General features: G+C 46.9%; 1 protein-coding gene across 1 annotated transcript in view; it reads right to left on the reverse strand.

Annotated features, from left to right (window-relative positions):
- shtn1 (shootin 1) overlaps nt 1-18,829 on the reverse strand; it is a 139,658-nt gene that overhangs the window by 41,983 nt on the left and 78,846 nt on the right. Inside the window, 3 exon segments of the mRNA XM_072477633.1 lie at nt 294-440; nt 4,177-4,271; nt 11,299-11,380. Of these exon segments, the coding sequence (XP_072333734.1) occupies nt 294-440; nt 4,177-4,271; nt 11,299-11,380 (324 nt within the window).

Below are 18,829 nucleotides of genomic sequence, written 5' to 3' on the forward strand. Positions count from 1 at the left end.
GATCTGTTACTGAAGTAGTAATTCAGAGGTTTGGATAAACAAATGTGGATCCAAATCCCACCACAGCAGTTTGAGAATTTGAAATAGGTTTTAAAGGAAATCGGAACTGACCTCTAAAGTGATCTAGCAAGGAACGTTTTCCTATTTTCAAGAGTAACTGGGGACCAGCAACAAATGTCAGCCTTAACGCACATTGGTCACATCCCAAGAATGATTTAAAAAATACATTTCCATTAAAGGGAGAAACATTTCTTCCAGCACTAATCCCGCAAGACGTGTTATCGGCATCTTACCTTTTTCTCATGCAGGATTCTCTCTTCCTCTATAGTCTCTGTCACAATAGCCAGGTCATCGAGTGCTTTCATATGCAGCTCATTAGGCACCATCTTCTGAATGAGAATCTGACTTTGCCTTTTCAGTTTTTTTTGTTCCACAAGCATCTGCAATAAAGACAAATAAGTTTAAAATGCAATCAAGTTTCTAACCAAGTCCATTATCATTATTTTAGTTTTCAGCATGACAACTGATGATCTTGTTCCCGATGTTATGCACCTTAAGAAGTCGGGTCTTGCCCATTTCATGAGTCGCTATCATTGTCTTGGGCATCTCCAAAGCTAATGTCTGGGAATGGCACCAAGCACCATTCAAGTCACCATGTTCTCCCTGTTACGAAACCCGGGTGTTTACCTCGGAAGTCAGAAACTTCAGTTCCCAGTGGACAGTGGGGCTTCTGAGCATGTGCCGGCCAGGAAGTGGATGGTGTCTTATACCATCCATCGGCTGGGAACTGGCCATGTGCAGGCAGAAGCAAAGAAGTGAATTGGTGTGAAACTGGAGGTCAGGTATCCTGAAATGAAAATCCATTGCTGAGGGAGCAAAGGTGTGTGTGTGTGGGGGGGGGGGGGGGGGGGGGGCGGTAGAGAGGGAAGGATCCTAGGCAGGCTAAAGATATGATGTGGATAACCTGGTGTTGTAAGACTTCGTACTAGGATAAAGATAGGCATCGGAAAGAGGTCACCGAAGCAAAGTTAATACAAAGGAGCAGAGCAACAGACTCCGAGAGAGAGCTGCGAGGAGCAGACATAAAGCAAACTGGCTCGAGAGAAGCCGTGAAGATCAGAGGAGGCAACCAGAGGGTGGTAACACCTTACAGTGGGACCTTTGGAGCAGTAGTGTTCTGCTTGGCATGGACAAGGATCTGAACTTGTGCTTGGAAGGTGAAGCTCCAACATGCTCGGAGATCCTGGGGAAAGGAATCTTGGAAGGTGAGATTGAAACCCCGGAAATGAATCGTTTTTGAAGCTGACCAAGTGGGAGCAATTTTTGAAGAGAATTCCAAGTCAGGTTCTTCAATTGTGGACATTGGAAAACTGTGTGAGAAAGATAATGTTTCCGTGACACTGGCTGGTTCGCAATGTGACCAATATCTGAATGGATTGTTTCGAAATCCATGGAACCGGCTTTGGTTGCATCTATCATTTACTTTGCAGTGTGGTATGACTGACCACAGTTCACCTGTCAATTCACATGTACCTCAAAATTACCCTGAGTGTTTGAGTATAAACTAGATATTGTAAATTGTTTTATCTTTCTAAATTTGTATATGTCTCTAAAAAAATGCTCCTGGAGTAAAAGAGTAATGTGATTTGAATCATTTTATTGTGTTGGTATTGAGATCTTGCCAGCCTTTTTGCCTGGTGTAATATAGTTTTTTTTTGTTTATTAAATGTTTTATTCTTTGTGTTAAATGTTCATCAGCAGACTCCTGTGAATTTGTTCAGTAACTTTCCTCCACAGTTTCTAAAAAGAAAAGTAAAGTTAGAATCTATCAAGCCAGGGTTCACTCTGGGACCTGACTTGCCCTGTATAATCAGCTAAGATTGTAACATCTCACTCACACGTGATTAACTAGTTGCTTCTCTAAATTAGCATAATTTATGCTTTAGTTTGTGGCTGATTTTCCATCAATTTGGATGTTCCTAAAGATTGAATTCTCTCCCCACTCTTTGGTTTATTTATGTTTTAATAATTTCCTCCACTCATACTTCCAACTCCATTTTCTTGCTGATGAGTGCACTCTACTTTGATACATTCTACCATAATTGTTTAGTAACACACAACTTGTACGTTGCTGAATAAAAGAGACACGGGGCGCGGTTATCCCACCCCGTTGCTCCCGCCGCCAATCCCGTTGCCCCGGGTGCATAGCGGCCCAAAATGGGGTTCATGCTGGGCGTAGTGAGCCAGGTGTTAATTTGTGGAAACCAATACTAAAAGGCACTTTGGCAAAGTCTTGTTTGCCGCGGGCGTTGTCTCCCGGGCGCCGGGTGCAAAAGGCATCCAGGTATTTAAATGACCCATTAGGTATTTAAAGTAGCCATTAAAATTAGCCATTAAATATGCAGATCTGGAACACGCCCAGCGAGTGAGAGATCCAGATCTCACCGGGCAGAGCAAATCGGGTGACTGCCAATCATACCGATACGGAGCTCAATTTGGGGCTCTTGCAGGGTTCACATGTTGTACCTGTATCTGTAATGGGTGCAATGTGGTCACAGAATAGCACCCTAAGTGTGGATTTTCCAGTGAGAAACTCCACAAGTTCCAAAAAAATAACCAAGTACGGGTGAATATGAGTATGTTTCCCGGGGTATTTATTTGCTGTAACCTGTTTTGATACATGTTTGTAATAAAATACATTTTTTTTTTAAAGTGTGGGTGAATTCTAGCCTGTGTCACACGCAAACACCTGGTGGGAATCACCCCGCCAAACCCATCAAAATGACAATCATGTTTTGGGAGAAATGCACCCATGCTGTCTAAACTTCCCGTCGTGCACACATCAGGACATATCACAAGATTATCAACAGTAAAGGGTTCAACAATTTATACTGAATGGGAAGAGGGTGCTGATTAGTTGGCTAGTGGGCTCTAATTGGTAGAGGTGTTGCCAAGGAGATTGCAGCAAGAACAATTGACTGCCAAGCTTTTAGTCAAATTTAAACCTGGCAGGTTGACTCTGATAGGTGGGGAATGAACCATTCGTTGGCACCCATTCCTGGGCTCATTCAATATGTTCTGGGCGCTGGGTTATTGGTTATCCCATTCTCCATCCCAACCAAAATCGCAATTAATGAGATAGCTTTCCTGGTCACCTTTTTACAATCACCTCCAGCTTGACTGTGTTATGCTACAAAAATATAAATCCAAAACTTACAAAAGGCATACAACCACTCTGTCTAAAGTTGTGCAGACTTTCTGTTATTTCCATCATATGGAGAGTAACCAGACCTCAAGGTGGCAACTACATTCCGGCAGTGAGGCTCATGAAAGCCAGGCAAGTTGCCCCATCTTTTATTTCTCGCTTGTTGGTTTGTCCCGATTTAATCTTTTGAGCCGGAAGGTTGGGAAAGGGTTGTTCTAGGTGCTGTCGTCATATTGGTGGACACAATATAAAGCAGAAGACTGTTAGCATTGACAGCCAGCAATAGGTGGAAGCAAGCGTTATAGGTGGCCTTCAAAGTTCCATTGTGTGCTCTTAAGTAGCTCACCGAGACAAATATTTGGACACTTCAGTCCTAGAAAATGCGTGAAGAGCTGGAACAGACTTGGGAGATGATCATTTTCGAGCATCTCAAGCAGAAAACTGTACATGAGGGTGTGGTGGAGAGAGGGTTTGAAGGTAAGAAAATTCATTGAAAAATACCAAATTAAATTTAGAAATGTTATATCGTTTTGAGCTTGCCTGATAATTATATCACTTACAATTTAATTAATCAGATTGGCTAATAGCACAGGGCTAAATCGCTGGCTTTGAAAGCAGACCAAGGCAGGCCAGCAACCCGGTTTAATTCCCGTTCCAGCCTCCCCGAACAGGCGGCGGAATGTGGCGACTAGGGGCTTTTCACAGTAACTTCATTTGAAGCCTACTTGTGACAATAAGCGATTTTCATTCATTTCATTTCATAAGACTTTATTATATCTCGTCTATGTACCTGAAAAGAAAATGCTAGTTAAAGTGGAATAAATAATGTATTATTGTATAAGAAGCACTCAATTGAGTGAGATTGTATACAAATTGGTTCAAATTCTGGGATTGTCCCATTTTTTGTTTTAAAGGTGTCTATAGCTGTTCAGATACACAGCAATTAATAGGTCTGTTATTGATATTCATACCTCATGGGCAAAGGACTCTGCCTCCTTTCGAAGATCCTTTTCCAAATCCAGACTTTTTTCCAGGTCCTCGTATTCCTCAAGAGCCAAAATGGAAACTTAGAGAAACACAAATATTTAATATGTCATAGATTCCATTACATAGTTACATCAGTACATTTTGAAACAGAAGTAATTTTCTCCATTGGTGAAACTATTGACTTTTACACAATATTGACTCAGACACAATAAATAACATTTGCAACATAATGTAACATATGCTACTTAAACCGGAATGTAAACTAAAGGAGTTATTGTATTCATTTTGTCCCTGAATGCCGCTAATATATTATTAAAAATTAATCTCAATCTACACTGATCACAAGCATGGATGTTCTTTTTCAAACCCTGGCTAAATTCGCTCTCTTTGGACATAAAACAGAACATTTAAAGAATGTAACATCTGAGATGGCCACCTGCAAAGGACCATGGGAATTATGGCCAACTCAGGACTCAGACAGATACAGAGCTTGTGTGTATTTGAAACGCAGGCAGCTAGACCTGATCGAAACCCCCGCTCGTTTGCATTCTAATGGCCCATTTCCCCAGAACAATAGAACTGCACTCAAGAAACTGATACAGCCACAAACTGATCGGCGCCACTCCCTTTACTGAGAGAGCTCAACTGCCAAGGTCAATGACTGCTAAGGACCCGCCCAGCCACCAAGGCATCCGCCCCTCTATTGGCCAAAATCAAAGGCAGTGATTGAAGCCTGTCGAATTATTGGGTTCAAGATTAAGGACCGCCCCGAAGAGCGCAAAATCCCAGAGGGATAAAAGGGGACACAGCCATATATTCAGCCTCTTTTGGACCCGGCCTGTGCCAGCCTCTTTTGGACCCGGCCTGTGCCAGCCTCCTTTGAATCTGGCCTGTGCCAGCCCAACTGCAGTATAACGGCCAGACAGCCAAGTTCAAGACCAACGATCGCTACCTGACGGATGAGCCCAGCAGAGACAGAGCCACTTCTTCAAACCAGCCACGTGAGATCAAGATAAAGGACTTATCCACTTGCACAGTGCCAGTCGCCTGAAGTTAAGTATAGGTTATTGTAGTTTATAGATATAGTTTAACTTGTAGTATATTGTGCTTGCATGTCGAAAACCCTTGTGTGCCAATAAACCATCTTTGAACTTGAACTGACTAACTGGTTGTGTGGTCATTTGACCGATATACGGGAAAGCCTTGTGGTTCAGTAAGAGAAATAGAAACACCCACAGTATTGGCGACGCTGTTGGGACATAATATCATGGACGTGATTCTCCGACCCCACGCCGGGTCGGAGAATCGCCAGGGGGCGGCGTGAATCCTGCCCCCGCCGGTTGCCGAATTCTCCGGCGCCGGGGATTTGGCGGGGGCGGGAATCGCAGCGGTCGTTGGCCGCTGGCAACAGCACCCCCGGTGATTCTCCAGCCCGCAATGGGCCAAGTGGCCGCCCGTTTACGGCTGGTCCCGCCAGCGTAAATTACAACAGGTACTTACCGGCGGGACCTGGCTCCGCGGGCGGCCTCCGGGGTCCTCGTGGGAGCGATCTGGCCCCGGGAGGTGCCCCCACGGTGGCCTGGCCCGTGATCAGAGCCCACCGATCCACGGGCGGGCCTGTGCCGTGGGGGCACTCTATTCCTCCGCGTCGGCCGCTGTAACAGTCCGCGATGGCCAATGCGGAGATGAACCCCCCTGCGCATGCACTGGGCTGACGCCAGCACACGCTGGCGCTCCCACGCATGCACCAACTTGCGCCAGCTGCCGGAGTCCCTTTGGTGCCGGTTGGCGTGGCGCCAAGCCCATTCCGCGCCGGCCGGCGCGCCGCAAACCACTCCGGCGCCGGCTTAGCCCCTGAAGGTGCAGAGGATTCCGCAACTTGGGGGCGGCCCGAGGCTGGAGTGGTTCACGCCACTCCTTCGTGCCGGAGTTGCCCGCCCCGCAGGTTCATGGAGAATCCCGCCCAATATCATAAAAAGAGCCTCAGTATCATATTGGTGACTCTAAAGAGCAACATTATTGGTGACGCTGGTGGGTTAGTATTCATTAAATTGGCAACAGTTGCCAAATTTGTCTGATGCTCAAGAACAGGCCATATTGTTATTCATGAACAACTCTGTTATTTGATGCAGCTGAACTTGCTTTGCTTCTTCTCAATCACATCACTAGATGGAGCAGCAGGTTTTTTAATGATGGAATTGAGGATACGGTGGAGGAACTGGATGGACATTGTCCTGCTCCATTATTTGTATTGAAATATCTACACTGACCATGGTGAAGAGGATTGCTCATTAGACTATTCTATGCTGCCGGTCAAAGAACGATAGATGTTCTGCAAAATGACCTGACAAGAGAGGAAACAGCAGTGAACACTGTAGTATTCCAGATACACCTTGATTTGTAAAAAATGTAATTGATACAGTAGCAGCTGAAGGGAAATCACTCACTGCTTCTATCACAAAATAACCGTGGAACAATGTTGGAAGTTTGGCGTGTCTTTTTTTACACAGATAATGGGCAGGATTCTCCATTGCCCAACGCCAATATCGTAATCGGCGAATCCCTTCTGACAGCCAATCGGGGCGATGCCGGTCTTCAGTCTCCACTCCCTCCCAAATGGCATCATTGTGTTGCTCGCTGCACGCCGTTGGAATGGCATTGGCGCATCATCGACAGGCCCTCCCGCGATGTTCCGCCCCCTATGGGCCGAGTTCCCGACTGCGCGGTTGACATGTGACCTCAGCAGTCGGGAACCCGGTGTGGCGGCTGCGGACTGTGTCCAGCACCGCGAAACTCAGGTGGGATCCGTGCCACTGGATGGGGGTGGGGGGGACTTCCACAAGGGCTGGGGGAACTGGTGGGGGCTGGCCAGGGCGTGGCTGTGGGGTCACATATGGCGGGTAGGTTCCGCGCACGGCCGGCACCATGTTGTACGGCACGACTGCGGCCAGGAACCCGGCCGTTCTCCAGCCATTTTTGGCGCGGGAGCCAGGAGTTTCACCTAGCACCGCTTCTAGCTTCTCACCGGTCCCGGAATCGGTGAGTGTTCGGCATTGTTTCTGGCGTCGTAAAACGCCCGCAAATTCTCGGTTTCAGCCGGCACTTAGCCACTGAAACGGAGAATCCAATCCACAGTGTTTCAAATCTGGCTGTCTGAAAACCAGCGTTGTCCAAAGACAAGACTTTTTTCAACTACCATACTTGATATTTTAATTATTATCAGATGAGTAAGATAACTTACTGGTTGTTCGGTTAGGGACTACATTGATGTGTCAACTAATTTTTGTCTTCATGCGCCTGTCTTTACCCACACTCTGAGTGATCCAAGAGACCATTGACCCAACCTGACCCTGCTGGAACTGCCCAACCTGAACCGCCCAACCTGAAAATCAGCAAGATCTAAAATCTGGCACCAACATGGTCTAGAGAGCCGTGAACACCGCCCAATTGTTCACACGAACCTGCCTCCCATCCATTGACTCCATCTACACCTCCCGCTGCCTGGGGAAAGCGGGCAGCATAATCAAAGATCCCTCCCACCTGGCTTACTCACTCTTCCAACTTCTTCCATCGGGCAGGAGATACAGAAGTCTGAGAACACGCACGAACAGTCTCAAAAACACCTTCTTCCCCACTGTCACCAGACTCCTAAATGACCCTCTTATGGACTGATTTCATTAACACTACACCCTGTATGCTTCATCCGATGCCGGTGCTTATGTAGTTACATAATAGGGCAACACAACATATACAATGTATTTTCTTTTATTCCCTTTTCTTCTCATGTACTTAATGATCTGTTGAGCTGCTCGTAGAAAAATACTTTTCACTGTACCTCGGTACACGTGACAATAAACAAATCCAATCCAATCCAATCCGTTTACTGTACGTGCGGAGTAGAACCCATTGACACAGCTTTCGTGGCGCTGGAGAATTGTAATTTGGCGTGAACCCAGCACCCGCCATGGTTTCGGTGTCAAAGCCTATTCTCTGCCCAAGCTCCTTTCCCCATTTCGGCATTGGCCGATGGAGAATCCCGCCCATGCTTTTTGTAATGAATCAACCTCTCACGTGTAGTCTGCTTAGTCGGGTTGTAAAGCTGAATAGTTGATAGTCCATTAGGTTAATTACTTTTTAAGATCATTTTGTGAGGGCATCATTTTCGAGTCACATTCGGGCATCTTGGGTACGAACAAATGCATATCGAACCATCTTTCTTAATGGCGCTTGTGATGGAGCTACATCAATCTGCTGGACTTTTTGAACTATGCCATCTCACTCCATCCTATCCCAGTTCAGCTTCCATCTTGTTCTGGATGGGAATGCTACACTTGTTGGATGGAGTAGCATCTGCAGGTAGCTGCAATACTGCATCGCCCTTGAAACTTCCAAAATCTGTCGAACCTGTCCGGGTATCGGGCTGTGGTCAGCCGCTGAGGTGATCCAGGTATCCCTGTGTTCTGTTGCTTTCAACATAGAGTTGTCAATGCTGTGACTGATGATCAGGGTATGGCCATTGCAGCTGGTCGGCCTGTGAGAACAGGACCTGTGGTTTCCACAACATAAACATCTGGGCTGACCAGGGTGAGTTTTTCTCACGACACTGGAGCGTAACGGATCCCAGAATCTTTGAGCCACGGTACACAGTGAGTTTGGCAGTGGTTGGTTAAAGCACTACTTGCCACATCCCAAGGATATACATCTGGACAATGGAAGGATGTTTGCACCTGCACCCGTATCCAGTTTTGCATATAGATTATGCTGACCCTCATCTCTGGGCATTCAATTTGGATGATGCAAGAGGCTTGGCACCAGTGTGCCAATACATCTTTTGATGTCTACTATGCTGAATGTCAGCTCACTTTGTATTGAGGTTTACACCATCCTCATTATCTGCCCTGTAGTTTTGTGGATCTCTTCTTGCTAATGTTTGGTCCGTGTCCTTGGTTGGTAGGAATGCTGTAAGTATCTGGCCTCGGTTTCTTGCTTCTCATGATGTCGAACTACTTGTTTTTGGCCTTGCTTTCTGCATTGATGCTTCTACTGTCCTCCAGTTCCACATGCCTTGTATACTTAATTTAAAGCTGGACAACATCTGGGTGTCAGTAGCCAGTAGACTCTGCCTACCCACTAATATGGATTTGTACTTGTGTCTGCTTTGTGGTAATGCTTCCACAGCGTAAGCTTTGGTTGGTCCAAGTTACTTTTTGGAATGCTTCCATTGGGGTAGATGCTATCATTAGCTCAGTATTTCTGTCACCTGCCTCTGCCGCCCTTGACTCTGCATCCACTTATGAAGTGATCAATATTCTCTGCCGGTTACTGTTGACATGAATTCCAGACAGTGCATTCTAAAGTTGAGCTTCATGCGTTGACCATTTTTATTTGAATTTTAAAGATGGTCATCAGACAGATCTGACGTGTTCAGTCTGTGGCAGCCTCCATTGCCTACAACAAACTAAAATTTAATGGCTTGTTTATCTGGTTCTGAGAAATTGAGGTCCAGAACACATAGCTCGACATGTTGTCAGAACAGATTGAACTCAGATACGAGGTCCACTGCCCTCTCAGCGAGTGTTGGAAATTTTGTGGTCATCTCTTTTTGCAGGATTTACCATGCTATCTGAAACTGTTGGCAGCTGTTCAGGCTGTCTAAAGCTCTTCTAACGTTAGCTCAGCGCTGGGTTGCAGCATCTTTAGGTTACTACTTGACTGCAGTGGTGGGGCTATCGAGTTCTTTCTGATATTTTGCTGGGATTTCTGAAGCTCTGCTCACAAACAGCAATTTGGCAGCACGGTAGCACAGTGGTTAGCACTGTTGCTTCGCAGTGCCAGGGTCCCAGGTTCAATTCCCGGCTTGGGTCACCGTGCGGAGTCTGGACGTTCTCCCCGAGTCTGCATGGGCTTCCTCCAGGTGCTCCGGTTTCCTCCCACAAGTCCCAAAATCTGTGCTTGTTAGGTAATTTGGACATTCTGAATTTTTCCTCCGTGTACCTGAATAGGCACCGGAATGTGGCGACTAGGGGATTTTCACATTAACTTCATTGCAGTATTAATGTAAACCTACTTGTGACAATAATGGTTATTATTATTATTTTATGCATGAATAGGAACTGCAGACTTCAAAAGTAACATAAAGCAGTGAAAACAGCTTTGCCTTTTAAAGGCATCTTCTAGCTGTTAGGAGCTATTACTGGATGGACTTCTTCTTCCCAGCCCAGCATCTTAACTTCTCCAGACCTCGTGTAGGGACGGTAAGCAGCAGTAATGGCATCTCTCCTGTCTGAGAGTTCTGCTTGAAGTTAGTCTTTCCAAAGTCAGCTGTTGAATTTCTGCGCCCGTTTAGACTTTGCGGCAGATGAGCTTATACTAATTTAAGCACTCCAAAATTCAAGCAATCTTACTGGGATCTGATGCGTGCTGGCTGCCAGGTGGAACAGTATCCTCAAATGACGGTAAGATTCCTACAGGGCTACAGAATCACTTACGCACAGTGAGACTTGGTATTAGTAAATACCAAACCATGGGCCACCATGTTATCTTCTTCTCTTCAACGTACACGTACCAATCGCACGATACAGATTGGTAAAACAATAATGTGGGTTCTTTATTTGAAGATAAGATTATATAAAGATAAGAGTTAACTGAGAGATAATGGGTAGTACAGCTGATCTCGATTGTCGCTGTTTGTAAACTGAATGCATGTCATGAGGCTAATTCATCTTATCCTGTTGAGATGTTGATGACTGGCAGCAGTTTGAAATATACTTACTTAAAGTTACACATATACGTCACATCACGACAAATGTAACTTCTATAATTGAGAATGAGGTCAGCAGTGAAAGATTAATCATTCGGAAAAGCCATAGCATGTTTACTCACTGATAATCCACAGTTGCATATTACGATATAACTCTGTATTAGCAAAGATTGAAGTAAAATTACTGATTTTTATCTCGAGTCACGATTGCTAAAACTCAAATACTTTACAGCAGTATTTACTGAATCGAATGGCATTTTTTAAAACTGAAAACAAATAGTTATTGTATATGACTTAACGATCATTGCTCTAATTAGATGGGTGTATCAGAGAAAAGATGCAAAACCTTTATTGTATTTCGCTAGGACTTGACTTTGCTTATCAACTTCTGCAGTCAGGTCAATATTTCTCTGTTCTTCCTTCTGTAGCTAAAAATAACAAAAAGGAATGTCCCATTACATTAAATACAAGCATTACTTAAGCAACAAGATTTACAGAAGTCCACTTCAAATACATTGGGAACTTTATTAAAATATTAACCAGAGTTTTTCAGTGGGGATTCCAGGATCAGGATCATCTGTTCTACATCCTCAATAGATACTTAGGAACATATGATAGGCCATTCAGCCCCTTTAGCCAATGTCTTCTTGAACTACATTGGTCTGTTCTCCTCCAACGCCTCTCCACTGATATCCAGCTGGGGAGGAGTTCTCTCACCAGCTCCCTTATTGGTCTACATTTTGGGTTCTCAATCCACTCCTATATCATTGCCTCCTGTGTCACCCAAGAATCTATTCTTGGGCCCTCAGCAATATCATGCAATAGCACAACATTAGCTTTCACATGTATGCTGACAACACCCAGCTCTACCCTAACATCACCTATCTCAATTACTCCACAATTGCTAAATTATCAGTCTGATTTTCCAACATCCCGTACTGGATGAGTAGAAATGTCCTTCAATTTAATATCAGGAAGACTGAAGCCCATTGTTTCCTGTCCCTGCTCCGTTCCTTAACTACTGATCCCATTCCTCTCCCTACTGTTCTCTTCCCTTCCCCTGGTAACAGTGTGAGGCTAAACCAGCCCATTCACAAATCTGGAGTCATGTTTGACACAGAGATGAGCTTCGGATCATGTATTAGCTCCATCCGCCTATTGCCACTTCTGCAACATCACACAATTTTGCCCCACCTCAGAACGTCTGCTACCTCTTTAATTCTAGACGTGACTATTCCAAGAAACCCCTGCTTTGTCTTCCACATTTTACGCTCTGTAAACCTGGATCATCCAAATCTCCGCTGCCTCTGCCCTAATTCACACCAAGTCCCATTTACCTCTTGCCCTCGCCTTCACTGAGCTAAGTAGGTGCCGGTGTCCAACCCCCCCCCCCCCCCCCCCCACCCCCCTCCTCCTTGGGTCTCTACCTCTTTATCTCACATTCCTCTTTTAAGGAACTTCCCAAGTTCTACCTCAAACATTTGGTTATCTGACCTGATATCTCCTTAGGCGGTTCAAAATCATATTTTGTTTTAATATGCTCCTGTGGAATGTTTTCTTACATTAAACGTTCTGTACAAATATAAGTTGTTGTCTGTTATACTTATTTTATTATTTGTTCAAGGGATGTGGGCTTCACTGGCTAGACCAGCATTTATAGCCCATCCCTAATTGGCAATGAGAAGGTGGTGGTGAGCTGCCTTCTGGCAGTATTGGTAATGCTATGGGCGGCAAGGTAGCACGGTAGCACAGTGATTAACACTGTTGCTTCACAGCGCCAGGGACCCAGGCTCGATTCCTGGCTTGGGTCACTGTCTGTGTGGAGTCTGCAAATTCTCCCCGTGTCTGCACGGGTTTCCTCCGGGTGCTCCGGTTTCCTCCCACAAGTCCGAAAGACGTGCTGTCAGGTAATTGGGACATTCTGAATTCTCCCTCAGTGTACCCGAACGGGCACCGGAGTATGGTGACTAGGGGATTTTCACAGTAGCTTCATTGCAGTGTTAATGTAAGCCTACTTGTGACAGTAATGAAGAGATGGTTAGATTTTCTCTTGTCAGAGTTGGTTATTACCTGCCACTTCTGTGGTGCAAAAGTTACTTGAATTCTATTTACACAACTTTGCACCTGGTACCCCAAAGAACAAAAATTCCACCTTGTAAATTCCAATGGACTCCACATCAGCACCAGTTGGGGAAGTGAATTCCATATTTCCATTACTCTACATAAATAAATGTGCTTCCTGGTTGCACACCTAAATGGGATGGCGCTAATTTTAAGCTTGTGCTTCCTTGTTCTGTATTTCCCCACAACAGGAAGTAGATTCTCTCTATCTAATCAATTATTTCTTTATCATTTTAAGCTCCTTAAGGAAATACAGGACATGTTTTTGTAAACTGTTCTCATAATTTAATCCATTAAGCCCCAGTATCACTCTGGTGCATCTGTGTTACATCTTCTTCAAGGCCACTGTATCCTTCCTGAAGATAACATCGTGGCAATGTTACTGGACTAATCCAGAGCCTGGACTAGTACTTTGGAAGCATGAGTTTAAATCCCACCCCACCAGCTGGAGAAAATTAAATTCTCATTAATAATGATCAGGAAACTACTGGATGGTCATTAAAAAAAATCTGGTTCCCTAATATCCTTAAGGGATTGAAATTTTGCTGTTCTTATCTGGTCTGGCCTATGTAAGCAGAGAGCAGGCCTAAATATGTATTGTTCAGGCAGGCAAGATGTAACGAGTATTGTGCCACAGGGATCGGTGCGGGGCCTCAACTATTTACAATTTATATAAATTCCTTGGAATAAGGGTTGGAAGGAATGGTAACCAAATTTACTAATGACACAAAGATAGGCAGGAAAGTAAGTTGTGAAAAGCACGGTAGCATTGTGGATAGCACAATTGCTTCACAGCTCCAGGGTCCCAGGTTCGATTCCGGCTTGGGTCACTGTCTGTGCGGAGTCTGCACATCCTCCCCGTGTGTGCCTGGTTTTCCTCCGGGTGCTCCGGTTTCCTCCCACAGTCCAAAGGTGTGCAGGTTCGGTGGATTGGCCATGATAAATTGCCCTTAGTGTCCAAAATTGTCCTTAGTGTTGGGTGGGGTTACTGGGTTATGGGGATAGGGTGGAGGTGTTGACTTTGGGTAGGGTGCTCTTTCCAAGAGCCGGTGCAGACTCGATGGGCCGAATGGCCTACTTCTGCACTGTAAATTCTATGAAAAGGACATAAGGAGGCTACAAAAATGCATAGATAGGTATGAACGAGTGGGCACAATGTGGCAAATTGAATATAATGTGGGAAAATGTGAAATTGTCCATTTTGGTAGGAATAATAAAAACATATTATCTAAATGATGAGAGATTGCAGAACATTGAGATGCAGAGGGATCTGGGTATCTTGCAGCATGAATCAAAAAAGATTTCTCTGCAACTTCAGCAAGTAATTAGGAAAGTTAATAGAAGGTGAGGGCAATTGAATAAAAAGGATTGGAGATAATGCTTCAGTAGTACAGTGTGCGAGTGAGACCACATCTGGAGTGTGGTGTACAATATTGGTCACCTTGGGGTGACCAATCCACCACCAGTGCAGGGTTTCCGATCCAGCAGAGAATCGAAGGTCAGGCTAAAACCAAGCTTCGATGTTCGGGTCCCCCGGTGGCAGCTCGCTACGCGCCCCACACTGGTGGGAGGGTTATTTGAACCCATTGTAACGGGCTGGAAGCCCGCTTCTCCACAACCCCTGTGATGCTGTGGCCCTGCGGCCAGGAATCACGCGGGCATGAATTGGTGCAAGTATATTCTAACATGGCCCTGACGGAGTGGGCCGCCCATTGGGACAAGGTGGTAAGCATGTAACATAGCTGCCCCCAAAGTATGTTGGAAGATGTCTCTCCCCCCCCCCCACAATGCCAATCCTGCCCAAAGACCCCCCATCAAACCCCAACAGAGACCCCCCCAACAGAGACCCCCCCAACAGAGACCCCCCCCAACAGAGACCCCCCCAACAGAGATCCCCCCAACAGAGATCCCCCCAACAGAGATCCCCCCAACAGAGATCCCCCCAACAGAGATCCCCCCAACAGAGATCCCCCAACAGAGATCCCCAACAGGGATCTCCCCAACAGGGATCTCCCCAACAGGGATCTCCCCAACAGAGATCTCCCCAACAGAGATCTCCCCAACAGAGATCCCCAACAGAGATCCCCCAGCAGAGATCCCCAACAGAGATCCCCCTACAGAGATCCCCCTACAGAGATCCCCCTACAGAGATCCCCCAACGGAGATCCCCCAACAGAGATCCCCCAACAGAGATCCCCCAACAGAGATCCCCCAACAGAGATCCCCCCAACAGAGATCCCCCAACAGAGATCCCCCAACAGAGATCCCCCCAACAGAGATCCCCCAACAGAGATCCCCCCAACAGAGATCCCCCCAACAGAGATCCCCTAACAGAGACCCCCCATGAGTTCCCCAATAGAGACCCCCCCCCATCAGAGACCCCCCCTCCATCAGAGACCCCCCCTCCATCAGATTCCCTTGCCTGAAAGTTGAAGAGCAGTCCAGGCAGTAGAGTGAAAAATCACTGCATTTTAACCTACCTTTCCTTAACATCTGCTGCCTCAAACAGAAGTGTTTATAGCTGCAGCTGTTACAAGTGTCAGAGGCTTCCTTGAAAGTCAAATATACATCCACACATTGCATTAAGCAGTGATTTACATCTTCAGAGACAGCTCTTTGGTTCATTGATATTTTACTTCACGCATGAATGCATTACATTACCCTTCTTTGATGCTAGCCACAATGTTTATAAACACACTTGCCATGATTGATGGCCCCTAACGACATGAAAGGCAGCTAAGTGCCTTGACTTTCTCTTTTTCACAGCAGTCTCTGTTGAGGGTCTGGTGGGGGTCTCTATTGTGGGGCTGATTGTGGGTCTCTGTTGGGGAGGTCTAATGGGGGGTGCCTGATGGAGGAGGATGTTTTGGCGTCGCTATTGGGTGTCTGATGGGGGGGTCAGGCCACCATCACGCATGTGTGCTGTGGAGGTAATCCATAATTCCCATCGTGGTTGGGGGGGGAAGGGGGAGATGCCTCTACTTGTTAGTGGGGGTGGGGGGAATATGATTTGCATTGTGGAGGACAGCTGCCAGACCTCAGCATCTGGCCCACCCACTCAAAATGGCTCCCCACCATGCATACACCTGCATGGCAAGAGAGAGAGAATCACACCTGGGCACCACTCCTAGCACCAGAGCAGTCCAGGGGTGATTCTACTCCAGCAGGAGAAGGTAGTCTCCCGAACGGAGAATCTAGTCCCTTATTCAAGGAAGGATGTAAATGCTTTGTAAGCAATTCAGAGAAGCTTTATCAGACTAATACCTGGAAAGGGGCGGTTATCTAATGAGGGAAGGTTGGACAGGCTAGGTGTATATCCATTGGAGTTTAGAAAGGTAAAAGGTGACTTGGTTGAAACATATAAGATCCCGAGAGGTCTTGGCAGGGTGGATGTGGATGGGATGTTTCTTCTTGTGGAAGAATCTAGAACCAGGAGTCACTGCTTAAAAATAAGGTCGCCCGTTTAAAACAGAGGTGGGGCAAAAAGCAATTCTCTCAGAGGGTCGTGAGTCTTGGAACTTGTTTCCTGAAAAGGCGGTGGAAGCAGAGGAGGATAGATTCTTGGCAAGCAAGGGGGGGGTAATAGATTTTCTGTGGTAGGTGGGACACAGATTTGAGATTACTATTGAATCAGCCATGATCTTATTAAATGGCAGAGCAGGCTCAAGGGGCAGAATTGTCTACTCCTGCTTCTTGTTCAGCAATGACACCAGATTCACAGCAATGTGGTTGACTCTTAGTTGCCTTCTGAAATAGACTATCACACCACACCATCATAGGTGTCTCACTACCATCTGTTCAAGAGCAATTAGGGATGGGCAATAAATGCTCCCTTTGCCATCAAGGCTCACTTCCCAAAGAATGAAAATGGGTTGCCCATAACTAAACAATTGTTCCTTATGGTGTCTGACCAAGGGTGTGCTCAGCTGAAGCATAAATTCTTCCTCTATTTCAAACCCTCAGATAAAACAAAGCATTTGATCAGTTTGTATTTGTACACTAAGTGATTGTTGTATTTGTACACCTGCATCCCTTTCCTGCTCCACAGTTCCGAGTCTCTCACCATGTCTCCTGACTTTAATTTCTTCTCTTAACTTTGTCTCCTTTTAAGCAATATATATTTAACAATTTTCTCCACATATTACAGATTCAAAAGTTAACTTCTTATAAATTCTCTACCAGCCTGCTGAGATAATGGGCTGGATTCTCCGCTGTCGGGATTCGCCGGGAGCGCACCCACACCTGGGGATTTCCCGACAGCATGGGGCTGCCCACAATGGGAAATCCCATTGTTCGGCCCATGGGACAGAGAAAACTGGGGCGGGATTCTCCAACCCCCCCCGCCGGGCCGGAGAATCGCCGATGGGGGGGGGGGGGGGGGGGGGGGGGGGGGGGGGGGGGGGCAGTGTGGGTCCCGCCCCGCCGCCCCGACACCGGCTGCCGGATTCTCTGGCACCGTTTTTTTCGGCGGGATTGGGAATCGCGTCGCGTCGTCCAGGTTCCATTGGCAGCGGTGTCCCCCCCCCCCTGGCGATTCTCCGCCCCGCAATGGCCCGTTTTCGGCCAGTCCCGCCAGCGTATGTTACACCAGGTCCGTACCGGCGGGACCTGGCTCTGCGGGCGGCCTGCGGAGTCCTCGGGGGGGTGCGAGGGGATCTGGCCCCGGAGGGGGGGGGGGGGGGGGCAAACGGTGGCCTGGCCCGCGATCGGGGCCCTCCGATCCGCGGGCGGGCCGGCACGCTTCTCTGCGCTGGCCGGTGTAACGGTCTGCCCATGGCTGGCACGGAGAAGAACTCCCCTGTGCATGCGCTGGGATGACGCCAGTACACACTGGCGCTCCCGCGCATGCGCCAACTTGCGCTGGCCGGCGGAGGCCCTTTTGGCGCTGGTTGGCGGCGGCACCAACTCCGCCGCCGTCGGCTGGCATGGTGCCAACCCCGCTGCCGCTGGCCTAGGCCCCTGAAGGTGCGGCGGATTCCGCACCTTCCGGGCGGCCCGACGCCGGAGAGGTTCACGCCACTCCTCGGCGCCGGTACAGCCCGCCACGCCGGTTAGGGGAGAAACCCGCCCCAGGACTTTTTTTGGAAAAAAGAGTAGAGGCATGGACTATTTTCTAAACGGTGACAAAATTCATAATGCTGAAGTGCAAAGGGACTTGGGCGTCCTAGTCCAGGATTCTCTAAAGGTAAACTTGCAGGTTGAGTCCGTAATTAAGAAAGCAAATGCAATGTTGTCATTCATCTCAAGAGGCTTGGAATATAAAAGCAGGGATGTACTTCTGAAGCTTTATAAAGCATTAGTTAGGCCCCATTTAGAATACTGTGAGCAATTTTGGGCCCCACACCTCAGGAAGGACATACTGGCGCTGGAGCAGGTCCAGCGGAGATTCACACGGATGATCCCAGGAATGGTAGGCCTAACATACGATGAACGTCTGAGGATCCTGGGATTATATTCATTGGAGTTTGGGAGGTTGAGCGGAGATCTAATAGAAACTTACAAGATAATGAATGGCTTAGATAGGGTGGATGTAGGGAAGTTGTTTCCATTAGCAGGGGAGACTAGGACCCGGGGGCACAGCCTTAGAATAAAAGGGAGTCACTTTAGAACAGAGATGAGGAGAAATTTCTTCAGCCAGAGAGTGGTGGGTCTGTGGAATTCATTGCCACAGAGGGCGGTGGAGACCAGGACGTTGAGTGTCTTTAAGACAGAAGTTGATAAATTACTGATTTCTCGAGGAATTAAGGGCTATGGAG

The sequence above is a fragment of the Scyliorhinus torazame genome, chromosome 16 (genome assembly GCF_047496885.1).
Source record: "Scyliorhinus torazame isolate Kashiwa2021f chromosome 16, sScyTor2.1, whole genome shotgun sequence".
Classification (NCBI taxonomy): Eukaryota; Metazoa; Chordata; class Chondrichthyes; order Carcharhiniformes; family Scyliorhinidae; genus Scyliorhinus; species Scyliorhinus torazame.